General features: G+C 42.5%; 1 protein-coding gene across 1 annotated transcript in view; it reads right to left on the minus strand.

Moving 5' to 3' along the window:
* Positions 1–27,234, minus strand: part of LRP1B (LDL receptor related protein 1B) — a 1,279,381-nt gene that overhangs the window by 262,852 nt on the left and 989,295 nt on the right. The window contains exons 45-50 of the mRNA XM_026647738.1: positions 23,751–23,943; positions 23,079–23,204; positions 11,738–11,866; positions 7,807–7,926; positions 1,944–2,057; positions 1,536–1,685 (exon numbers count right to left, since the gene is read on the minus strand). Coding sequence (XP_026503523.1) covers positions 1,536–1,685; positions 1,944–2,057; positions 7,807–7,926; positions 11,738–11,866; positions 23,079–23,204; positions 23,751–23,943 — 832 coding nt within the window. The remainder of the gene's footprint in view (positions 1–1,535; positions 1,686–1,943; positions 2,058–7,806; positions 7,927–11,737; positions 11,867–23,078; positions 23,205–23,750; positions 23,944–27,234) is intronic.

The raw sequence follows: 27,234 nt of genomic DNA on the forward strand, positions 1-27,234 counted from the left end.
ATTAACACAGTACTGTGCAGCAGAGCAAACAGCAGATTGTGGATGGAGAATGATGGCATTGACAGTACCAGAGTCATCAGTACTGATGATACTGGAACACAAGATTGGAGCCCAATGGTACTGAGGAAGTAATTCAGGAAGTTGACAGTACCAAGCTCCATGATGTGGAGGGAACTTGAGATGATGCATCACATGTTGGGACTTTTGTGTGCTGCTTCATCGCTGCAGATTCAGTACCAAATGGAGCTGAGCTTCAGCAGTAGCCTTATGGGGCCACAAGGACTCTCTTGAGGTAGAATGGTGTGGGGAAGCTCTTCTTTTCTTAGAGGAGACCTTAGCTGAGGATCTGCCTCTCAGTTTCTCCTTGCCATGTGCCTTCTTCGCCTGAGATCATGTAGACCCCATCCTGCCTGGAGTATTTTAGATACCGACAGGTCATGTACAGAGGGGTCAAAAGACTCATGATCTGAAGCCAGTCTCATCAACCCATCCATTAAAAATATTTGGAGGCGACCCTGTCTGGATTTTCAAGTCCTTTGTGTAAAGGACTTACATAACTTACATTTACCAGGGATGTGCAACTTCCCCATACAAAATAAACATTTCTTATGCCTGTCATTAACGGCAATAGTATCCGGACATTAGTGACAATATTCCTAACCAGGGGACGAGAACTAGCCATCTTAGTACCTGGAAGAAAATAATAAGAATTCTCCTGGTAAAAAGGAAACTTACCCTGAAAATACTATATGTATGGTGCAAAGTAGCAAACTAACTACAACTGGGGATTAAGATAATATCTACAAGGAATGAAAAGAGAGAGCTAGTTGTACATTCAAATGGACAGAGAGCAGCTCCATCTCAAAGCCAGAGGCAGTGAGAAGAACTAAGTGGTGACTGGCCTGCTCCAGCCCTTTATGCCCTAGGTGAAGGGCATGAGGATACTCAAGGCATGTGCCTGGCCCCAACAGACAATGCCAGCCAAAAGTCTCCAGTCTCTGACATGTGCACCAAGAGGAGAATATGTATACAGAAAAGCAATCAAAGGAGAACAAGATTAATATAGTCACCAAAACAATAAACAGATATCTCTTAAAGTGGAACAACTCTCCTCAAAGCTTTGTACTAAGTACTTCAATCAAACACCCAAGAAAGCAGGGGGAAAAAAATCAAGCAACACATACAATTAGCTATTAAAAGTTACTCGTAGGCTTTGGGCAATTTTGCTGAAGCTTGACACTTTAGACATTTTGATGATTAAAGTTCCAATTAAATAAAAATAATTAATGACAGACATACAATGGGGAAAAAAACAGCCAAAGACAATGCGGTTTTCTTCAGAGGAACTTCAGCATTAATTAGTGATAATTTGCATATCCCCTTAACACAGATAATATGGGTGGAGGAGGCAACTTCCTCTGAATATCTTTATTTGTACATTAAACACATAGTACTGAATGGATACATATTTTTCATAGTTTCTCTATATCTCTAGTACAAATATAAATTATTATTTTTTTTCTTTTCACAATTACCTGGACATTTTAATTCATCTGTATAATCTCCACAGTCGTTAGATCCATCACATATCCATTCTGGTAGTATACAAAGTGAAGTAGAATTACAACTAATAAACCCTGTGGATTTTACTCCAAGCTTATAGAAATTAGTGCAGTCTGTGTTATCTGGAAAGAGAAAATAAAATACTACACAATCAAATCTATATATTTATAGATTGATCGATCAATGTCTTGATACACTTTGCAACATGGGTTCCCAGACTTGGCTATATTTTTTACGGGCTATTCAGCTTTGCTTGAACATATTAGTATCCAAGATAATACTTAACTCAAATAAGAGTTAATTGCAGATCAAATGTGGATAACACTTTAGCACTTTAAAGAGAGACACAGACAATTGTGACAAAAAACTGAATTTCTTACTGCAGTTCTTTTCATCTGAAGCATCTGCACAATCAATGACCTGGTTGCATTGTGCTGATTTTGCAATGCAAATCCCTTCTGCACAGAGAAATTCTGTTGAAGCACAGATTGAATCTACAAAGTATATAGTAACAAAAAGAAACAGTTAAATGCAGTTTGCATTGCTTTGAAAGTTTATAAGTAAACCATTCTTTTTAAGTAAGTATGCATTTAAAGAAAGGTTGAAGCATGTATCACAAGTAAGACCTTTATGTGAAAAGGCCTTAGAAAGAGATTTTTTTTTTTATTTCTTACACATATATTATCACAAGAGTTGAGCGTTCATAACATTTGCTGGAAAAGAAAGAACATCTGTGCATCACGCTGTTTTGTGCATTTAATGTACCAAAGTAAGGTTTTCATTCAAAATGCACATTGTGATTACAAATGCTCCACTGTGAGATGGTGTTCAACATGACAGTTTCTTCAGTACTATAGCTTTTGATAGTTTAATATTATAACCAATTACAAATATAAGCTAAAGCTGCATAAATTCTAAAATATTCACAATACTTAATATAAAAATCATAATATTTTGCATTTCTTATAAGACCTTTCATGTGAAGATCTTGAGCACTTCATAAACATTTACTTATTACAATATTCCAGTGAGGTATGTAAATACAACTATTATTATTTCCATGTTTCAGAAGGGTAAGCCAATCAGTTAAGTGACCTGTCCAAGTCACAGATCGGGCAGGGGAGAATGAAAGAGAGGCACTGTACCAACATTTCAAGTATGTCTAAGAAGGAATATCTACACTGCAATAAAACACCCACGGCTGGCATGTGTCAGCTGACTGGGGCCTGTGGGGTTCGGCTTTTGGGGCTATAAAATTGCAGGTCAGATGTTTGGGCTTAGTTTGGAGCCTGTGTCTGGAACCCTCGGATCCAAGCCCGAACGTCTACATGGCAATTTTATAGCCCCACAGCCCAGACCCATAAGCCAAAGTCAGCTGATAAAGACCAGCTGTCGATGTTTTATTACAGTGCAGATATTTCTATAGTGTAAGAGTGCAAGTGGAGGTGGGCACTCCACCTACAACCCACCAGGGTAGGTAGATTTCAACAACAAAAGGTTAGGAACCATAAGCTAATTTCTACAAAAATTCATTACAACACATAACTCCAAAGTAGGAGTAACATCTGTTTCCAGCACATCTAGGACGCAGGCAAGTGTTGAGTAATGACAGTAAGATGTTATTTGCCTGTTCACTTCACCTTCTGCTTGCTGAGGCTACAGAGTGGAGTTTAAATGTGGTTGACTGTGGCAAGACAATTTTTCCTTTTAAATATCCTGATCCTTTCTCCCTGGCAACCAAAATCTGTTCGGTCCAGGAAACCACAAAAATCTTTTTAACAGAGCCTAAAACTATTTTTAAAAGTAAAAGGATATAAACATATCAATGACAGATCAGTTACTTCTTTTTATTTGAAGTGTATTTATCAGTAGGGTGGACAACGTAGTTTGGGTAATTCAAATAATAATTTCCTGAACCTTCAACAACCAAATTGTGTCTAAATTTCAAGGAAGGATGGTTAACTCTTTCCCTTCTCCTCCTGCTCCCCATAATTGTTGCTGGTGGTCTTCTGTGTAGTTGGGAACTTCCTCAGTACTGACACAAGACAGGACGAAAAATCCCAGAAAACATCAAATTTTGCAGAACTGGGGCTTCATAGCTGTGCTATACAGCATGGGAAATATTTACCTGGGAGGCTTTACAGCTCATTTACACAAAATAGTTGCACTAGTTTAACTTAAATTGGTTTATAAACCAGAGCAATTAAATCAGTGCAACTGTTTGTGGACATTATAAACTTAGTTTACATCAACTTAAAATCACAACTTGAGTTAAATCAATGCAACGTTGTGTCTAGACCACGCCTCAGAGACATGAAGTTCAATGTGCACAGAAGTTAGTCTAATATCTGCATCTGTTTCTAGAGACAGGGTACAAAGCCTTCATCCTCCTAAAGTATCAATCTTTCTATAAAGAGTGTTGCTGCTACCATTGGATGGGAGGGAGAAGTCTCCCCATTACAATGGTAGTGGAGAGAGAAGCAGAAAGTCTGGGATAGGTAGCTCTTTAAAGGCTTAGCAATTTCAATACACTTTAGATACACATCTGAACTTTGCACCAAACCAGAATTGTGAAACTCTAGAAGTTCATTCAACATTAATAAGGAGTCTTGTCAAGAACCACAGGAAGCAGTTTGGTCATTAGATTTAATCTCTGGTGAACAAACCTCTTAGATTCATTTGGAAATATTCACTATCTTGCTGCCATTCATCCATTAAGCTTGGGATGAAGTGCAAGCCTAGAAACCAGTATTTATTATTCGAAGAAGCAGTTGATTTATTTGTGAATGAATCTTGATAGGAAAAAAAGAAATGAAAAAAGAAACAGCACATTCATTTGTTATCTTTGAAAAGTATTCAATTATTTTATTTCAGCTTGCTATAGGTTTACTAAAATGTTTTAAAAGACTGCTCACTAAGAGATAAATCTTGCATGTACACCAAGCTCTCTTCTGCAGCTGAACAGTGCATTTCTGCACTGGGTTGGAGAGAATTTGGGAAGACCATACATGGTGCTCACTCCCCTGACACTACAGACCAGCTCTGTCAGAGTGTCAGCATTCTTCCCACTCTCACAACTTCAGAGAGGCCCACAGAAAATAATCTATTAAAAACAAACAAAAAACACCACTCCTTCAGCCTATGGGTTCCACAGTCCTACTCAGTTGTTACCAACGAAAGCAACATTAAACCCTGCATGTCTCACCTATATAAACAGAAGCTTTTTTATTTATTTGAACTTGATTAAGTCTGCTACAACAAGAAGCTTTTTTTTTTTTTTTTTTTTGAAATGGCCTATCTATATCTAGATGGATGGATGGAGGGAAGCCCTTTGATAGATGGGCTAATTCCTCCCACCCTCCAATACACCACCCACTAACAGCAATCCAGACAATGGGAGAGAGAAAAGGGTTCAGAAAGTCCTCCTTCCATTCATAGGACAAATTTAGGGGGAAGATGTAAACCACTGATTTTGCTTTGTTTGGAATATTGTGCTCCTTGATCTCAGACCCACCAAACCTATGGCTTTTTCCACAGACTATCAGATTTAAGATTTTCTAGGGATATGAGGGGAAACCTCTTGGCCCATGTGGAAATCCCTATGTGACTGGCTTCCTTTCCCCATTCTCTGAGCCAGTCTAGCTAATCAGAGATGTTGTCTCGGACAGACACAGCACTCCCTTTCAGGAGCAGACAGGAGAGTTAAAGCAGGGTAGGAGTGAGGAGAGGCGCTGCTGGGCCCATACCATTTTCACAAGATGGAGGGGTAGGCCTGCAGAGAAAGATACCTGCAACTTAGGTCCAGTTCTGCTCTCTCCTCCATCAAGTGAAAACTGTACCAATCTGCTCCTTGCATTCTCCCCTCCAAACCAACACATTATTCACAGGAGGAGAAGGGCAAGGATAAAGCAGAGTCCACCATGAGCTATCGGGGGGAGGGGGTCTATTCCCTCCTTCCTGTAAGAAAGTTTGTTAGCTCTCCTTCCCCCTCCACACTCTGCTCCTGCAAGTCCAGGCATGGGGTGGGAGGTGCTCAACACACCTCATTACAGCTGCCCCTTTCCTTGACCCAAGCCTGGGAGGGAGGGTTAGAAGAGACCCCTACCATAGCTGTAACTCCCCCTAGCCTATAGGCAGTGTGCAGGGCACAGAGTGAAACACTGGTGATGGGGGGGGGAGTGCGACAGGGTGGAGTAGACCCAGAGGCACATGGCTGGAGGCCTCATGGTCCTGCAACACCCTGTCCCAGGAAAGGACAAGAAGAGAATCTTCCAAGCGGACTAGAGTGGTTGTGGGGAAGCAGCCAATGAGAGAGGCTGAAGGGAGCAGGCATTCAGAGTCCAGTAGGGCCATATAAAAGGAGTTGCAGAACACAGCAGTAGTCAGTTGCTGCCTGGAGCTGGAGGAGAGAGTCCTGTGTTCCCGGCTGGCTGAAAGAGCAGCAGGACCATGGACAGCTCAGTGTGGGCAGGGACCAGGGGATCTAAGAAGGAGTTCCTGGTTTGCTGCTGGGACTGAGCCCAGGACAGTCTGCTGGTAGGGACCGAGGGAGCAAAGAAGGAGCTTCTGACTGGCTGCTGGGATTGAGTCCAACACAGCTGCGAGCAGGGACCGAGGGAGCAAAGGACCTCCTGACTGGCTGCTGGGATTGAGTAAGGACTGAGTCCAGGGAGGGCTGCAAGAAGACAGTGTCTCGAGAGAGGAAGCCCTGGTGGTACAGCCCCATACCTGGGGAGGGACAAGTTAAAGATGGTATACCCCAGAAGGGGTGTGTTCTGATTCACAGACAGTATGTGAAACTCAGCCGGAGTGCTGACTCACTGAAAAACTGCCTGAGAAACCACCAAGAGGGGTCACTAGAACTGAAAGATTGCAAACACACCCAACCAGAAGGGGGCACTCACAAGAGACGGGTGCTGTCCTGTTACAGGGAGTTAGGGAGCAGGGAAAGAGGAGAAGCAAGAAGTCAATATGGAAGACACAGGAGAATGGAGGGGAGACACACAGAAAAGTATGAGGGCCCTTCCTCCATTGCTGAAGGTGAGAAGCACTGGCCCCAGTTAATCAAACCTCTGAACTCCTTACCTCCTTCCACAGAATGAACTGAGTTCTGGCCTCTCTGTCCTACAATTAATAATTTCTCCCTGTTCGCTTCATTGCTTCCCCATCCTTTTCTGCGGCACCACATTTTATCACTCCCTGCCCCCTTCTCTGTGCCTTTCTCCCCTGCCCCATACATACACCATCCCTTCCTTCCTTCTTTCTGAATTGGCATTCATGTAAGTGATTACAAAAATATGCAAATTAATGCAAAACTAATATCTAAAAGGTTTTGCTCTGATGGTTCTGGCTAGAGATTTTGTCATAATTATATCTCTTTTGAAACATAACTCAGGATTTGTGTTGGTTATCAACTTCTTTATATTCACTAACATTTTTAAAAGGACATTAAAATATTTATAGCATATGTATTTTAAAAATATTTTTTTCCAATAAGCTTTGCACAGAGCCAAACTGCAACATGGCTGGGAAGAACTGACACTGATTATGGCTGGTGCAACCAGCAGCATTATCTTTTCTCTTCATCTAGCAAAGCTGCCCAGATCCAGAATAGAGAACATGACATACTGACACCCAGTATAACAAAGATGCCACAACACACATTGCCACAATTTTTCCTGGACGTTCCCACTGCCACAAAGCCCCATCCCACAAGTAGGTGGGGGCTTTTAGCCACTATCTGTCCAACCCTAATAACAGTCACATAGACTATGACTGGATTAGAGGTTTTGGTAATGGTGTAACACAAGTTAAGTGATTCCCAATTAGTTCAAGTAAACACAATTGTACATGCAAACATAGACACTCTAGGATACAACCTTGGTTAAATCTAGGGCTCTCCCATCTGTCAATTTTTTTGGCTGGGTTCCACTCTTTTAACATCACTTCTTTTCATCTAATATGATTTATACAGGAGCCATCACTGTGGAACAGCATCTGGGTCTCGTGAGCAGAAAAGGGAGAGAAGGAAGGAATGGAGCTTCACCTACACTTACCCAGGATTATTTCACAGGCGTCAGCAAGCATTGTAATGTTTCTCCTGATCTCTCTCTCAGTCTAGTGCATGCACAGACATTTGGTTTAGAGCCAAAACACACAAATAAAAACAAATAAAAAGTATAATTCCACCCAAAATTACACATACATTCTAGACATAGATAGATAGAAGCAGCTGGCATTTACCTTTACAGTCCAATTCATCAGAGTTGTCACCACAATCATTTGTGCCATCACACATTTTGTTGTTTGAAATACAACGGCGATTGTAACAAGGCCTAAAACCTCTCCGACAGCTTCTGTTTTCTGGTAAAGTAAATGTAATAGACATTGTATGTAGAAATTTTACACAAATAATAAATATTTAATTTAAACAAACAAGCAAACATCCCAGAGACATTTCCTTCAGAAATGTTTACGGTAAGTTATAAAAAAATATGTGAAACTAATCATTTATTGTCCAACTGAAAGAAGTTGATGGACAAACACATAAACCAGTCAAATATTCTAATTCCTCTACCTACAGAAAAAAGAATCGTAAAGATAACCTTAACTTTCAATGTTCAACATCTTGTGATGGTAACAGTTTATTTTTTTTATTAATTTGTTTAAAACACCATTCTGTTATAAATATATGTAGTGAGGCGGTGTGGCTCCTCGCCACCCCGGAGAGGGACGAGCCCTTCTGGACACTGGAGTGGGCAGAGCTAGGGAGCCCGTCCCTCAGAGGGTCAGGCGGCGCCCCGGAAGTACAAAGGCTCAACCTCAGAACTCACTGGAGAGACAGCTGCCAGGGAGGCCATATGCAATATCCGGCCTGGCCCGCAACTGGGAAGCCCCTGCAGCCCTAGGTGCACCCAAGGACTGGCCTGACCTGCCCCACGCCCGCTACCCAGAGGAGTTGCCAGGCCTGCCCCATGCCCGCTACCCGGAGGAGTTGCCGGATCTGCCTCTCGCCAACTACCCCGAGGAACCCATGGTGCTGGACCCCCTGGAGGACACCACCGTGACCCAGGTACCACCAGTAGGAGAGTCTGGAAGTAGCCCGGGGCAGCCGACCCTAGTCTGGCTGCAACACTACCAGAGCCCATATCCGTGTGTTGCGGCCAGGATCCCCACTGACACAGCAGCAGGTCTTCTGCTGCTGCTAGGGCCCCGGGCTGGGACGCAGTGGAGTGAGAGGGCTTGTGTCCCCCCCTGCCACCCAACGCGCGGGTGGCAGTCTCCCCCTCTCCCAGGTCCTTTGGAGGCCTGGGCTCATTGCTACTGTTTGCGTTGCTACTGATCAGCCTTGCCTGAGGGCCTGACCGCCTGACTCATTGTTGCCCCGCCCTGACCCAGGGCCTGAGCTTATTGCTACTGTTTGTATTACTACTGCTCAGCCCCTGCCTGAGGGCCTGAGCACCTCACTCACTGTTGCCCCACCCTGACCTAGGGCCCGGGCTGACTGTGCTTATTTCAGTTGCTGCAAGGGCCGCCGAGGGAGACTTCTGTGGCCGGACTAATTCCCCCAAGACATCAACAGTGTGTAGTGAGGCGGTGTGGCTCCCCACTGCCCCGGAGAGGGATAAGCCCCGGCTAACCTCTTTACAATATAACTATGTTTATGTGGAATACACAAACACTGCTGCTCACGTAGAAACTGAAAAAATGCTGAATTTGTTCAGAAGCCAATGTCACTACATACATCTTGTCAATCATAATGAAGGTAAATTAAAATAATAGAAAATATATTACTATCAAATGCTAGAGTTGAGAGGGTAGCTAAACTGACCAATATGAAAGTATATTCATGCAAGGAGTAAATCCGTATGGATTGTAAAGAAAAAACGACGGCACCAAGTCTCAGAGCTCAGGTCAACTGACTTGGGTTTGGGTTGCAGGACTAAAAATAGCACTGTAGACATTCCCATTGTGCCGGAGCCTGGGATCTGAGACCCTCCCCCGTCGCTGGGTTTCAGAACCCAGGCTCAGCCTGAGCAGGAATGTCTACACTGCTATTTTTAGCCTCACAGCCTGAGCCCAAGTCAATTGACCCAGGCTTTGAGACTCTGCACTGTGGATTTTTCTTTGCAGAGTAGACATACTGTAACATGCTTAATTTTACACGTGTGAATAGTAGAGCTTGTGAAATTTTTCAAGTGAGTAGTTTATTCGCTGAAAAAATACAGTTTCAGATCAACCGAAACTATTAATGAATTTGCGAAATAGGTACTACCATTTTTTTCTGGACTTAGGCGCCATTTACAATATGGAAGAGGAAGTCATGATGGTGACCTTAGAACTTTTAATTCAGTGGTTAGGGCACTTACCTGATGTGGAGAAGACCCAGGTCCAATTCCCACCTCTGCCTGATTTGGAGAAGGGATTTGAACTTGGGTCTCCATGAGTGCCATAGCCACTGAGCTATGGGATATTCAGGGTAGGATTTCCCTTAATCTCCTATTAAAGTTTTTCCACCAAGGCTAAATAATTTAAGTCATTGGAGCAGGGATGTGAGCTTGGGTCTCCCACCACCCAGGTGAGTGCCCTAATCACCAAATTATAGACGAGAAGCTGGATATGAGTCAATAGTGTGCCCTTGTTGCCAAGAAAGCTAACAGCATTTTGGGCTGTATAAGTAGGAGCACTGTCAGCAGATCGACGGATCTGATCATTCCCCTCTATTCGGCATTGGTGAGGCCTCATCTGGAGTATTGTGTCCAGTTTTGGGCCCCACACTACAAGAAGGATGTGGAAAAATTGGAAAGAGTCCAGCGGAGGGCAACAAAAATGATTAGGAGGCTGGAGCATATGACTTATGAGGAGAGGCTAAGGGAACTGGGATTGTTTAGTCTGCAGAAGAGAAGAATGAGGGGGGATTTGATAGCTACTTTCAACTACCTGAAAGGGGATTCCAAAGAGGATGGATCTAGACTGTTCTCAGTGGTAGCAGATGACCAAACAAGGAGTAATGGTCTCAAGTTGTAGTTGGGGAGGTTTAGGTTGGATATTAGGAAAAACTTTTTCACTAGGAGGGTGGTGAAGCAGTGGACTGGGTTACCTAGGGAGGTGGTGGAATCTCCTTCCTTAGAAGTTTTTAAGGTCAGGCTTGACAAAGCCCTGGCTGGGATGATTTAGTTGGGGATTGGTCCTGCTTTGAGCAGGGGTTGGACTAGATGACCTCTTGAGGTCCCTTTCAACCCTGATATTCTATGATTCTATGATTCTAAGTGACTTGATACAAAGGTTTGGGGAGGGTTTAACAAATTTAAGGGACAGTATAGATGAAGGCATGAAGAAGTTTATAAGAGGAGACTAAAGGGATATTAAGGATGGCATTACTGATGGAGTGAAGAGGATGAGGAGTGACACATCATGAGACCAATATGTAGGCAGGGGCTTCATGATGTACAGCTTTGAATGTCAAGGAGTTTTAACTTAATGTACAAAATAATGGGATGATGCAGTAGCTCAGCAAGGAGGGTGACATGGGTGGGAAAGAGTGTTTTGCTAACAACATTCTGGACAGACTGGAGTTGGCAAAGTGAGTATCAGATATGTAAGAGGAACAGATTGTGGTAGATAAAGCTGGATATTACAATGGTGTGGATGAGCAATTTGGCTGTTGGGACAGACAGGAAGCAACAGATTATGTGGTGGAAGAATAACAATAGTTTCCCACCATATGGATGTGGATGGAGAAGGAATGATAACCCCTTTACCCATCCAGGATATAGATCTGCTTGGCAGAAGATAACGGAGTTATCAACTGTTAGAAAGAACTGTAGTGGGGAGATTTTTATCATCTTTGTACTTTATAATACTTCCAAACTAGTGTTTTCCTATTTTCAATCACTGACGATTTTAATAGAATTGTATTTAAAAGTGAAAGATAAATCTACATCACCAGAGTAAGGCTGAGAATAAGTAGGGGAAGATTTTCAGATTTAGGTAAGGTGGATTTCTTTTTGTTTTTGTTTTAAGACCAGAAATGGATGACATAACATACCTTGGGATTCATTGTACTAAATATAAGCCAATCAATATAAAAACAATTTGAAAGACATTGCATTTAATATGAATAATTATGAAGCCAAATTAAGAAGCTGAAGCAACAATGTTTGAGAACACTTACCGCAATAAAATAGTTTTTCATCCGATTTGTCCTTACAATGAGCAACGCCATCACAGGTTAGTTGATAGTCAATGCATTCACCATTTCCACATTCAAACTCAGAGTAAATGTTGCATGTGGAGTTTTTAGCTACACACACACAAAATACAAGTGTTAAAAGCATTTTTAATAGTTTGCATAGCACAATGAAATTAAGCAACATACAGTTCAAAAGCAAATTACTTTGTCTGTGTTTTTTGAAGACTCTGAATAGAAAGGTGTACAACTAGAATCACTGATCTTTCAGACTGGACTTGCTACCTAACCATCCTACAGCTGCTCAACTGATCTGCAGTTTCTGTGCATTTGATGAAATTGGGAATGGAATAAAGAGGCAAGGCACTCAAATTCTATGGCATAGCCCAGAAAGCCAATAATGTCACACAATCATACAGTTTCTGGTTTGCTAAATTGAGGTTAGTGAGAAGTAAGAAAACAAAAGAAAAGCCATATTGTACATCCAAATAGAAGTCCTGACCCCTGTGTGGTAGTAGAGGCCTAAAAGAAGGGGACTAAGAGTGAAAGTTGGATAAAAGGGACCCATTTCCAAAGAACACTCTGCCCCAAATTCCTGAATGCTATTACCCACCTCCCTTTTTCTCTTTTGTGGGCTGAGGGGGTTGTAGACTGCAGATATTTGCCACTGAGGTATGCTTTGCAGAGGAGCTGAGTAAAGGAAGGCAAACCCAACCTCATCAAAGTCCTGGTACCAGACTTATAACAGAATTAAATCATATGCCTGACCTGAATAAGGGGAACTTACTGAGGCTAATGACCAACAATATGAAGGACCTCATTGCCAAGAATGGAAGCAACAACCAGGGCCGGTTCCAGGGTTTTGGCCGCCCCAAGCAGCCAAACAAACAAACAAAAAAAGCCGCGATCGCGATCTGCAGCGGCAATTCGGCGGGAGGTCCTTCGCTCCGAGCAGGAGTGAGGGACCGTCTGCCAAATTGCCGCGGAACAGCTGGACATGCCGCCCCTCTCCGAAGTGGCCGCCCCAAGCACCTGCTTGGTAAGACTGGAACTTTGGTGGGCTGGCTGCTCCAAGAGGGGCCAAAAAACATATTCACTCAGTAGATAGATCCAACTCACTGTGCTGAGAGGGAATGGAGGAGGAAAAGGAACATCGGACAAAACATGCATTAATTACATAACTCGATCTATGGATTTTCCAGTGCGTCATGTCTTCTTTAGTTATGTCTACACTGGAATTTTTTAGTAATCATTAAACCAGTGCTAACTAACACAATTATTAATTCTAGTGTAGACACTACACAAACACTTGTCCCAGGACAGAAACTTTGTTGTTAGCCATTTTTAACCCTAGGTTACACGCTTCAGTTTAAAAACACACCTAACAACAAATGTTTGCGTCATGCCAGCCCTTATATTCACCACTGTATTTTTAATTAACATATTTTAAAACCTAACCTACAAAATTAAATGTAGACATACCTGTTGTGTCTATCTTTTAGATTGTAAGCTCATTGGACATTGTAATGAGGTGTATCTGGCCCTTTGAGGCCCCCTGCTGGAAAACTGTTAGTCCTACCACACCCAGCTCTAGGAAAGAGCAGTAGAGGTGGGTCCTCCAGGCTGCCTAGAGAGGCTGTGGGGAAACAGCCAATCAGAGAGAGGCTGCAGGAAGCAGCAAATCAGAGCCCAGTGGGTTCATATAAAAGGAGCTGCTGGACAGAGCAGATTAGTCACTGGCTGGACCCTGGGGAGCAAGGACAGTGCTCCTGGCTAGGTGCAGGAGTTGCACTACCTGGACAGAGCAGTTGTTTGCTGGAGCCAGAGGAGCAAGGAAGGTGCTCCTGGCTGATGACTGGGACTCAAGCAAGACTTCAGCCCTGAGATAAGGGTGCAGCTGAAAGTGCTAGGGCTAAGAAGAGAAGTGGCCCACAGAAACACAGCAGCAAATAGCTAAAGGGACGCAGCCCGTGGCTGCTACTTATAGGGTCCCAGGGTTGGGACCCAGAGTACTGGGTGGGCAACTAAAATGATTGGAGGTTTGGAACTGGTCCCCTATGAGGAGAGATTAAAGAGGCTAGGACTTTTCAGCTTGGAAAAGAGGAGACTAAGGGGGGATATGATAGAGGTATATAAAATCATGAGTGGTGTGGAGAAAGTGAATAAGGAAAAGTTATTTACTTGTTCCCATAATATAAGAACTAGGGGTCACCAAATGAAATTAATAGGCAGCAGGTTTAAAACAAATACAAGGAAGTTTTTCTTCACGCAGCACACAGTCAACCTGTGGAACTCCTTGCCTGAGGAGGTTCTGAAGGTTAGGACTATAACAGGGCTTAAAAGAGAACTAGATAAATTCATGGAGGTTAAGTCCATTAATGGCTATTAGCCAGGATGGGTAAGGAATGGTGTCCCTAGCCTCTCTTTGTCAGAAGGTGGAGATGGATGGCAGGAGAGAGATCACTTGATCATTACCTGTTACCTCTGGGGCACCTGGCATTGGCCACTGTCGGCAGACAGGATACTGGGCTGGATGGACCTTTGGTCTGACCAAGCATGGCCATTCTTATGTAAGCCCAGAGAAGGGGGCAGAAGACCCCAAAGAGGGTCAGCATTTAATTGAACCGTGTTATCTCCTGAAGAGGATTAAACTGAACTGGAGAGCTGGGGTCAGGAAGGAACACTGCAAAGTGAAGAATCACCAGGGAGTGACCCTGCGGCACTGCTCCGTAATAAAGCAGTACCATTGGAAGCTCGCCCAGGAGGGACTGAGAGACAGTTTGGAAGATAGCCCATGAGGGGCTGAGGCTAATGGATCAGGACATAACAGAGGGCACCATGACAGGCCCCGTTGGACTTGTGCCCTGGAAGGGGTCTGTTTTGTTTGTACACCTGCAGACTGTATGTGACTCAGTTTGAGGTCCAAATCACTGAAAACCTGCTCAAGAATTTTAACTATCAACAGGGGTCACAGCAAGCAGAGCAAAGCTGAAAGAGTGCAGGTGCAGACACACCCAGCTGGCAGGGGCACGCACGTGAGGTGAGTGGCCCCATCACAGACAGAGGTTGTCTTTCTTTTAGGGTATGGTACAGTAATGAGGACAGTGCTGGTGCTAACTAAATAAAAACAAATAATTTTAATTAGTTCCAGATGAGGAGAAACTAACAGAAGACTGTGATAGTTTCCCAAACGTATGGATATGCATCTAGGCAAATTAGAGGCACTGATTTTGCTGAGGTTTCTAATTATTTTTATAACTTCTTGTTTTGGCTCAGTTGTCCTCTCTCCTTTCCCGCACCAGCCTGTCATGAAATATCACATGATGCACATTAATTTCTTAATGGAAGTGTTAAAATGCTTTGTGCCTACTGAGTATTATTAATAACTCAAGATCTCTTCAGTTGAGCACAGCCAAAAACTAGAGAAAAACACCTTTATCACTATCCACCAGATGCTGCAACTAACGGCCCCAACAATAATTTATGGCACTACGCAAATGTTTAGTCTGTAAACAAACATAGTCTGCAGTGGTCAGGCAGTCCATGTACTACTTCTGCAGTTGAAGTGAAGTGATGGCCTGCAAAATCATTGCAGAAAATCAGTTGTTTATACCATACAGAGTACATCTATATCTGCCACAAATCAACTACAGAAATGTGAAGTGTGCACGTGTTTTAATCTGTTTACCAGAGGCAATAATGTAGTTATCATTTCAAAGGAAAACGTGTATGTATGTGTAACCTCTTGACTTCTGCTTTCTCCCACATATATTTATTTATCATTAGATTAATTAGCAACAGCAGTTAGGATAGTTTTACAGTATTTTAAAAAATAATTTAATTGCTTTAGAACGTCATTATAGCACACTTATTTTATAGGTGTTGGTCTAAATGACTGAATTGTTGCTGAATGATTTTATTAGTCCTGGGAGGTAAAGTACAAAAAACATATTTTGAGGAGGGGAAGGAGTAGGGTGAAGTGGTTTTCCTACTGCCACAGTTCTGGTTGTTTTCAGTATCAGTCCCATTGTTCATTCTAGAAGGAACAGTTCTCTATAGAAGCTGAACCAGTCTGATTTGAAAAAATATTTCTATTTAGCTCCAATGTGAAGATAATTATGAAGGAAGAAGAGATGCACTGAAAACATGGATTCTGGATCAGGATAAAATCTGGACTATTCAGGATGGCAATTTCTGTCAGAAACAACAATAAAAAACCCTTACAGGTATATCGGACATCCAAGTTGAGAAACTCATGAGTCCTCCAAAGATTAGTTATGTGCATCTTAAAACATTTCCTATACCTTTCTTCGCCCATTTCTTATTGTTTAGAAACAAATTATTATTATTATTTAGAATCTTGGGAATTACCATGCTGAATCAGACTCAGGGTCCATCCGGTTCTGTTCAATATCTTCATCAATGATTTAGATCAGGGGTGGGCAAACTTTTTGGCCCGAGGGCCACATTGGGGTTGCAAAACTGTATGGAGGGCCGGGTAGGGAAGGCTGTGCCTCCCCAAACAGCCTGCCCCCCACCCCCTATCAGCCCCCTGCTACTTTCTGCCCCCTGACTGCCCCCTTCAGAACCTCCAACCCATCCAACCCCCCCTGCTCCTTGTCCCCTGACTACCCTCTCCCAGGACCCCCCGCCCCTAACCGCCCCCCCGGGATCCCACCCCCTATCCAACCCCTGCTGCTCCCTGTCCCCTGACTGCCTTGACCCCTATCCACACCCCTGCCCCCTGACAGGCCCCCTGGGACTCCCACGCCTATCCAACCCCCCAATCCCCATCTCCTGATCCCTATCCATACCCCTGCCCCCTTACAGGCCCCCCAGGACTCCCATGCTTATCCAATCCCCCCTGCTCCCCGGCCCCTAACCACCCCCTCCCCAGAACCTCCGCCCCATCCAACTCCCCCCTGCTCCCTGTCCCCTGACTGCCCCCCAGAATCCCCCGCCCCTTATCCAACCCCCCGGTCCCCTTACCATGCCGCTCAGAGCAGCATGTCTGGCAGCCACACCAGCCAGCCGGAGCTAGACACACTACCACTCTGCTTGGCAGGAGCGTGACGCCCAGAGCCCTGTCCACGCAGCGGCATGGCTGTGGGGGAGGGGAGACAGCAGGGGAGGGGCCTAGGTCTAGCCTCCCTGGCCAGGAGCTCAAGGGCCAGGTGGGATGGTCCCGCGGGCCTGATGTGGTCCCCGGGCTGTAGTTTGCCCACCTCTGATTTAGATAATGGCATACAAAGTACACTTATAAAGTTGCAGATGATACCAAGCGGGGAGGGGTTGCAAGTTCTTTTGGGGGATTAAAATTCAAAATGATCTGGACAAACTGGAGAAATGGTCTGAAGTAAATAGGATGACATTCAATAAGGACAAATGCAAAGTACTCCATTTAGGAAGGAACAATCAGTTGCACACATACAAAATGGGAAATGACTGCCTAGGAAGAAGTACAGTGGAAAGGGATCTGGGGGTCATAGTGGACCACAAGCTAAGTATGAGTCAACAGTGTAACTCTGTTGCAAAAAAAGCAAACATCATTCTGGGATGTATTAGCAGGAGTATTGTAAGCAAGACACGGGAAGTAATTCTTGGGCTCTACTCTGCTCTGATTAGGCCTCAACTGGAGTACTGTGTCCAGTTTTGGGCCCCACATTTCAGGAAGATGTGGACAATTTGAGGGAAAGTCCAGAGAAGAGCAACAAAAACTTATTAAAGATCTAGAAAACATGACCTATGAGGGAAGATTAAAAAAGTTGGGTTTGTTTACTCTGGAAAAGAGAAGACTGAGAGGGGACATGATAACAGTTTTCAAGTATGTAAAAGGTTGTTACAAGGAGGAGGAAGAAAAAGTGTTTTTCTTAACCTCTGAGGATAGGACAAGAAGCAATGGGCTTAATTTGCAGCAAGGGAGATTTAGATTGGACATTAGGAAAAACTTATTAACTGTCAGGGTGGTTAAGCATTGGAATAAATTGCCTAGGGAGGTTGTGAATCTCCATGATTGGAGATTTTTAAGAGCAGGTTAGACAAACACCTGTCAGGAATGGTCTAGATATTTAGTCCTGCATGAGTGCAGAGGACTGGATTAGATGACCTCTTGAGGTCCCTTCCAGTTCTGTGATTCTAATCTAGAACACTGATTCTGACAGTGTTCAACACCAGATGCTTCAGCGGAAGGTGCAGGAAACACACAGTAAGCAGATGCTGTATAATCTCCCCAATTTAAAATCTCATCCTAATTGCTAATAGCTAGTGATTAGTGGCAAACTACGGGCCACGGGCCACATCTGGCCCATCAAACCTTTTAATCAGGCCCTCGAGCTCCAGCCAGGCAGCAGGGTCGGGGGCTGGCCCCTTTCCAGCACTCCAGCCAGGGAGCATGGTTGGGGGCTTGCCCCACTCAGCGCAGCTCCTGGAAGCAGCGGCATGTCCCCCCTCCGGCTCCTATGCATAGGGGCAGGCAGGGAGCTGCCAAGTGCCGGCTCCGCAGCTCCCATTTGCTGGGAACCGTGGCCAATGGGAACTGCAGGGGTGGTGCCTGCGGATAGGAGTAGCATGTGGAGCCCCCTGGCTGCCCCTCCGCGTAGGAGCTGGAGGGGGGACATGCCACTGCTTCCAGGAGCTGCTTGAGGTAAGCACCGCCCGGAGCCTGCACCCATGATCTCCTCCCATGCCCCAACCTCCTGCCCGAGCCCGGAGCCCCCTCTCACACCCTGAATCCCTTATTTCTGGCACCACTATGGAACCCGCACACCCAGCCCAGAGGCCATACCCCTTCTCACACCCCAATCTCCTACCTCACCCCAGAGCCCGCTCCCATACTCCAAACCCCTCTGCTCCACCCCCAGCCTGAAGCCTTCTTCCGCACCCTGAACTCCTCATTTCTGGCCCCATCCCAGAGCCCTTACCCCCTGCTGGAGCCCTTACCCCCTCCTGCACCCCAATCCCCAATTTCGTGAGCATTCATGGCCCAACATACAATTTCCATACCCAGATGTGGCCCTCAGGCCAAAAAGTTTGTCCACCACTGGGTTAAACTCTGAAGCATTAGGATTTTATCCATTCCAATTTTTTTTTCTTTTTTGCATTATCTATAACAACTCTATATATTATTGTTATCCATATAAACACCCATTTTTTCTTTGACTCTTACTAAATTCTTGACATCAGTATCTTGTGGAATAAGTTCTACAGTCTAATTACGCACTAAGTGAAAAAGTATTTCCTTTTATCAGTTTTCAATTAGATACATTTCAATGTAAAAGACTGTCCCTTGGTTCTTGTGGTGTGTGTGTGTATGTGTGAGAGAGAGAAGGAATAGAAGCTCCTGATCTCCCTTCTTTATATACTTGTATCATGTCCCCTCGTATCTGTCTTCTTTCTAAGGTAAACAATCCCAGTATTTTCAGTCTGTCTTCATATAAGAGATTTTCCAGTGATCATTCTCATCACCCTTCTCTGAACCCCCTCTAACTCTGCAATACATTTTATGATATGGGGTGACCATCAGTTCACACAGAAACATAGCGACTCATATAATGACACTACAGTGTTTTTATAAACCTAAAGTTCAGATTGCTTATTTTTCACATAACTTGAGGACCTTGCATGAGGAGGCACAAGGCATATATCGAAGCTGTGGCAATTAAGGATTGTAATGCTTTTGGGGCATATAAATGCCATGCCATGCTACAGACTTAATTATATCGTGGAACTTATTGCAAACCAGCTGTATGACCCATTCTCTCTCTCTCTCAGTTCTGAACTGTAGGTCATTACCAGTACTTTTAGGGCTACACAGGACATATGCTTCTCTACTTAGTTACTGAAGTCTTAATTAACATTTTCTGGAAATACTGCAAATACAATCTCAATTGATCACTACTGGCATTGATTTCACAGCTAGTCTAAAATCTGCTGCTCTGTAACAGTGTTACAGGTTTAATTAACATCTTTGTTACCACTAAAAATCATCTGTACAACTCATTATATCTCAATTATATAGCCAGTTAGAAGTGATTTTGCAGAAAGGCCTTCAAATCTAATGCACATTAATGGTGCATTACTTTACCACTGCAGCTTGACTTTAGATCAACTGTATCTTCTCTGTTATGAAAGAAAAGTTTTAATTTCCATACTACTACATTTAAATACAAGCAAAAAGGACTTTTATGTTATTTTAAGGACCTTTTAATAATAAAATATAAAGGACCAGGTTTAAACCACAGTGTATCACATGCATGTGCTGGGTGTGGGGGGAAAGGATGCAAAGTAAATAAGATGGTTATTGAGATAGCTACTGTATGGCTATATTGGGCTATAATGTTTACTGTGTGCATATATTGCCTTATTTTAATAATAGGTTGTTAACAAAATGACAACACAGTTGATCCAGATAAAACACCTCCTGTTAAACAGATCAAGCGGTTAAGGGACAACACCTGAGCTATTAGATGTAAAGCTAATTCCAGGCTCTGGCCAGTTGTTTTCCCAAGGCTGGAAGTCTAAAGATCAAAAGTACACTAACAGTTAAAGTAGTTCTCTAAAGAGAGGGCAGTTGTCAGGGGCTGTTCATGAGAAACAGGCTGATGCAGATACAGGTCCTGTGGGGAGACCTGAAGCAGTTGGGCCTTCCTACACTTCAGGGGGATGATAAGCCTTAGGAAAGATAGAAGTGAACATGGACTGTTTTATAGTTTTAAAATCTTTTTTTCTTTAATGCTGTACTGCACTCCTATTGTTAAGATTCAGCAATACTTCGTTTTAAGAGATCTGTGTGGTCAAAGGCTCAAGTCCTAATACCTGGGGGGTAATACCTCTACTCTCCCTGCTGCTCCTGCACCCCGCTTACCCCATCTTCCATAGAGCTGGGGGGACACACAGGGCTCAAGAGGGAGGGAGCTTGCAGCAGCTGCCATCTCAGCAAGTTGATCTAATGAACAAGGCAGAGTACTTAAGGGAAATGTGCATATCTCCCTCCATTCCTGCTGCCTTGTGTAGAGAGAGAGTTAACCCTTTAGGGCTGAGCCAATTGCTAGTTCATCATTTAGCAGTAAATGAAATATCCCACCCTCTGACTCCTCCACCTCAACCAAGCTTCACAATCATCATCACTGTGTACCAGTATTACATTGTTTGTTTAAAACTTATACTGTGTGTGACGTTGTGCAGTCTATATGGTTTTATAAAAACATGATAAATAAGTGAATATAATGTAACTGGAATAGTTTTATAAAAACATGATAATAAGTGAATATAATGTAACTGGAATATGCTTCATGCAAAAGGTCTCTTGTAAGGTATCATTACAAAGCTTATAATCTACTGAGTGTGATCATCCTATTTGTATAAATGTACCACTTTTGTATCTGAAACTAGAAATATGAAATATAACTCTGAGGGCCTATTGTAATTATGCAAAGTGTGGGCCATTAATGGTGGTTTAGAATCTTGATGACTCCCATTGTCTGCAGATGGCTGTGTTTACCTGTGAGTCTTCCTGTATATGTGCGTGCTGGCAAGTGGGTAATGAAGCCTTGCAGTGACATGTGATCATGTCACCTGAACTGGAATCCATCTTTAACCTGGTGCTTTTCCAGTGTGTGGGGGGGTGGAAACCCAGAGGGACAAAGGGTTCCCACCTTATACAAAAGATATATAAACGGGTGGAAGAGAACAGAGGAAGAGAGGAGCCATCATGAAGAATCCCCTAGCTATCACCTGAGCTGGAACAAGAGCTGTACCAGGGGAAAGAATTGTGGCCAGGCCTGGAAGGTGTCCAGTCTGAGAAAAAACGTACTGAAGCATCTCTGAGGGTGAGATTATCTGTATTCAGTTTGATTAGACATAGATTTGCGCATTTTATTTTATTTTGCTTGGTGACTTACTTTGTTGTGTCTGTTACTACTTGGAACCACTTAAATCCTACTTTCTGTATTTAATAAAATCACTTTTTATCTATTAATTAACTCAGAGTATGTATTAATACCTGGGGGAGCAAACAACGGTGCATATCTCTCTATCAGTAATAAGCTTTATACAGGGTAAAACGGATTTATTTGGGTTTAGACCCCATTGGGAGTTGGGCATCTGAGTGCTAAAGACAAGCACACTTCTGTGGGCTATTTTCAGATAAACCTGCAGCTTGGGGCAAGTAATTCAGACCCTGGGTCTGTGTTGGAGCAGACGGGAGTGTCTGGCTCAGCAAGACAGGGTGCTGGAGCCCTGAGCTGGCAGGGAAAACAGGAATAGAAGTAGTCTTGGTATATTAGGTGGCAGCTCCCAAGGGGGTTTCTGTGATCCAACCCATCACACTGTGTGTGTGTGTGTATATATAATATAGTCTTTTGTCTGGTGAAAAAAATTTCCCTGGAACCTAACCCCCTCATTTACATTAATTCTTATGGGGAAATTGAATTTGCTTAACATCGTTTTGCTTAAAGTCACATTTTTCAGGAACATAACTACAACGTTAAGTGAGGAGTTACTGTACTGGCACGCGAAACCTTAAATTAGAGTGACACCTCTTCTGAAAGGTTGCCGACCCCTGCACTAGCGGCTACTTCTCCCCACATGCACACCAATTCAGCACCAGGTACAATATGGCCAATAATAGCCACAATGGACCTCCAGTGATTCTTCAACTACTTTATAAAAGATTTAGCTCTCTCTCCTCTTCCTCACACTATTTTGTGTCACAGGGTGTCCAGTAGAGAACTAGAAAGATGTCTGTGGACAATGGCTTTGGAATAACTGATTTATAACACCTTTCATCCTAAAGGGTCCTGAACACAGTACAAACTTATGTGTACAAATTTATATACAATTATATACAGTAATAATTTAAGCAACACCCTTGCATGTTGGAATCTGACAGTTGTTTAACAAATTATAATAACGCTACACATTTTAGGACAGGAAGTGAAGAATACTGTATCCAACTGACAAAAAAAACCCCAGGGAATTGAAATAGACTATAGTCAAGTTGGAATTTGGCCTGGACACTAAGGTTAACATCCTTACTCTTACAAAAGGTTGCATGGGATCTTTATTGGATAGCAATGTTAAAACTTTAGTTGTACATTCAAAAGATGTTATCTCCGTTAACACAGTTCCTTCTAAAATCATTCTGGGGCATTGCTTAAGACTGAGAGAGAAGAAAGACACTTATTGAAGCACCAACGTTACTTCCTACAATAAATATAAGCTGTAGAGGTCTCAAATCCATGTAACGGGTTGGCCCAAACCAATTTTGTTTATGAGATCTGATGGGACCACACCATGGGGGATCACTACGTCGACTAATATTACTTACTCACACATCTGTTGTCATCTATCAGCATTCGATCCCCCCTACATGAACAGTTCACTCGACCATCAGGAGTCAGAAGGCATAAGTCATGACAGCCTCCATTCATTTGTGCACAGGGAGACAGTTCACCTGAAAAATAAAGAACTTTTGTATTATCAAGTTAATAAAAACAGGCCATCTTCTATTAACTTTGTGGTATCTTCTTCAATGCTTAGTATTATTTGAAAGATCAGACTTCAATGCAGTTCAGTCTCCTGGTTAACGTGTTATGGGTCACTGATACATTGACAGATTTCTAATTAAAGTCTCTATATATACCAGTTAGGTAGGAATGCCATGATGCCAGAGAGATTACTGTATTAAATAATATGGAGCTACTTTTAGCACAGGTGTAAAATGATTAAATGAAACATCCAAAAATGACAAATATTTACAAAGAATCTACTAAATACTTTTCCATTTCTGAATGCTCAAGCCAGAAAAATATACACAATATTCCAAGAAAATTTTATTTCTTTGGAAAAGGAGTGTTCTCTATCTTTTAGTTAATATTCCACATAATGAAAAGAAGAGGTTATGAAATGCCATAACATATAATTTGATTAAAGCTAATCTAAATTTCTGAAAGCAACTATATATAATTAAGAACCCATTATATTTTGTTTTGTAACTTACAACTGTTAGTATCATTGGCAACAGCAATGATGCCCATTGGCTGATGTGGTATATCAGATCGAAGAACTTTTGTATCTCCTCCTGTATATTTATTGGAGCGAAGAATAGCTCGTCTCACCCAGTCTGACCAAAAGATATAGTCATGATATACAGCCAGGCTAAGAAAAGTGCCTGGTCCAGACTTGACAATTACCTGAAGTACAGAAATACATAAGAAAAGCATTTAGGTGGCAATCAGATGTAGATTTATTTACTTAACCAACCTGTATTTTAATAATAACTGAGGGAAAGGAGACCAAAGCAGAGAATATTAGTAGACATTAAGGAAAGTAAGGCTAATTGGGAGACCTCAGTTAGAAGTTAGAACGTATCATTTGAATAAAGAAATGAGAGAGGGAGTGTTGTCTGGTGCTTTGAGTAGGGGATTAACACAGGCTCTGCACTGACTCACTTTGTGTCTTTGGACAAATCACTTATCACTCTGTACCTCAGTTTACCAATATTATAAAACAGAAATAATACTACTTATCTACAGTAATTTACAAGGGTGTTGTGAGGTTTCACTTATCATTATTTATTACTACAAAAGTTTTAAAATGCAATTACAACTGCCCATATGGTACTTTGGGTGCCTATTGCATAAAATAAAAAAACACAGCATAAAAATATCCACCTCAGCTCACATCTCATCAACTGCCTTATCAAAAAGGGGACAAAACAGATTCTGCAGCATGCCAGGAAGGCTAGAAAATCTGAATTCTGGCTAATCAAGGTGGGGAGTAAGTTTCAAAATTAAAGACTGCTCCCTGAGATCATCCTGTCAGGAGCTCCTTCTCATTTATATTCAGGGAGATGCAGGCCAAGTTAATGAATGTTTGTAAAGTGTTTTGAGATTCCCAGATGAAAGAGGTCATATAAATGCAACAGAATATTACCAAATTACATTCCACTGTTCAAAACTTAGAGTTATTTAAAATATGGATTGTGGTTCACTATATAGTATATTGTCAAAGACTTTGATCAAATGGAAATATTATTCCCACAGATATAGTTTCTCTTTTTCATCTCATTCCAGATGACTTTCCTAAAAAATAATAGAAAGACATGGGCCACTGCTTATTTGACAACACAGGCACCAGTGGAGAATATAAACAATGCAGTAAATATTAATTAAGAGAATTTTATTTTCCTTATCGCTCAAAAACTACTAGATTAAATTCTAGACTGAAGAACTAACCGCAAATTACATTATTTTCTCTGAGTGAACAATTATGGATTTTTAACTTTTAATGCTGCTATAGGGATAAAATGGAAAAAGAAATATAATTTTATTTCAGAAAAAATGCATCTGTGCTCTGCTCTAGTCACTTATAGAATGATGTATATATGAAAGTATGTAACAAGAATAAAATCTTATAGAATTATTGTTTAATAACAAAACCCTCCCTGCCTCTGAGGTGTAATATTTTTAATTCCTCAGTCATTCATATAATACCTAGGAAAAGCTTTGGACATGAGATAGATCTTCCAGAGTTCCCTAAAAGTCAAAGGAATTAAGCGCTATCAGATGATGGGTGCAGGAATGAAATGCGTACTAGAGACAAAGATTCCTTCCTGAAAATGCACCCCCAGCAGTCCCTCCTATTTCAGTGGAAGAGTGGTTAGCTCAAGTGCCTCAATCGACCTAACCGTAGTGTCACAGCAGGAGAAGGGTAGCTCCAAACCAAACTTCTGGGAAATGCCTATTGATTTATTTTATTTAATCCCCAATTGCACAATCTTTACAAAACTGACAGCCATACTAACAACTTGGTTGAAGCCAACAGGCCATATTTACAGAAACTTACAATAATTTTCTATCAATTTGTATTCCTCATTGGTCATTTACAATAAAACAGACTATGAATACTTTTTAAAATATATGTTTTAATAACCATAAATCATGTTTTCTTGCTTTGTTCTTCCTTCCCCACATTTCCTATTTCCTTTTCTCTCCTTTACTTCTCTCACACCATTTCTTTTTTCTCTCTCTTCTACTCTCCATTAGATTTTTTCTTCTTCCTATTTCCCCTATCATGTTTCCTCTGTTAACTAACACCTCCTCTTGTCCCCTATGTTCTTCAATCCCTTTGCGTACATTCTGTCTTCTCCTGTCTCCCTCCAACCTCCATTCTTGAATCTTCCTTTTCTATCTTCCTCCTCAACACACTCATTGTTATCTCTCTTTGGCTCTCCATTTCCAAAGTACCCTCTCTTCCCCAATCATCCCTGTTTCCCCAACCCTTTTCTTGTTTCTCCACTCATCTCCAACAGTGTTTATCCTCAAGGCTCAAGCTAATCATGTGTCTGAAAATGGAGTGCCTCTCTCTTGACGGCCAACTGCAAGCATTTTGATGGATCAATTAGTTTGGACCTGGATATATCACCTTATATAAGGATGGAAGTTCATTTAGTCTGTTAATTTGCTTCTGTACTTCTGCTGAGCAAAGGTAAAGGCCAAGCAAACTTTGTAAATGAACTCAGCTGTAGACTGATAAAACTAGAAATTGAACTGAAACTAAAACTTTTATTGAGTGGTTGATACTCCAACATGAAATCCGCTAAATTACCATTTCCCCCTCTATAGTGGACACATGTTAATAGTTAACAAGTTCTGCACCTAAAAAGCATAATCAGCCTTTTTAACAGTTATAGGTTTTCTGTTATCAAAAATTCAACTGTTCCACATGGTCATTTAACAATACAGCACAACTTTAAAGCACCTTTTTTCACATGCTTATATTTAGGAAAAAGCTTTAGAGAGAACACTGAACTGGGAAAAGCGCACTTCAAAATAAAAAAAATATATCGAATTTAAGAGAAGATCCCTAAAGAAACTTGCCAAGATATAATTTCTTTAATCTAAGTAAATAATAGCACCAGTATGCTAAAAGTTTACAATAATCATCAGACTCTCTGAGGTGGGATAGGAGAAAGCACAGACTCCAGAAGGAAGAGAATGTATTTCAGATCTTGAATATTTTTTTGGAGTCCTGGACCGAACTTTTTCCAATTTTTCCACATCTTTGTTGAAGTGTGTACACCAGAATTAGACAAAATACTCCAGTAATGGTATCATTAATGCCATACCTAGAGGCAGGGCTGGTGCTACCATTAAGGCAAACTAGGCGGTTGCCTAGGGCACCAAGATTTGGGGGCGCCAAAAAGCGGTGTCCCCAATTTTTTTTTTACAGCGTTCCTGGGCTGGGCTGCCGGCACATGTGGTTCAGACTCCTTCTCTCAGCGCAGCGACCGCTCCATGCAATTATTGTCATTGCCGGCGGGGGCGGCGTGCTCAGGGAAGGGGCGTAGCAGAGGTGAGCTGGGGTGGGGAGCCCTGTGGCAGCTTCCCCCCCCTGGCCTGAGGCACCCCCCCCGAGGCAGCGCCCCACCACCCTGGCCCGGGGAGCCATGCAGCAGCTCCCCACCCCAGCTCACCTCTGCT

This window comes from Terrapene carolina, unplaced genomic scaffold (assembly GCF_002925995.2).
Source record: "Terrapene carolina triunguis isolate 2854851 unplaced genomic scaffold, T_m_triunguis-2.0 Scaffold62, whole genome shotgun sequence".
Taxonomy (NCBI): Eukaryota; Metazoa; Chordata; order Testudines; family Emydidae; genus Terrapene; species Terrapene triunguis.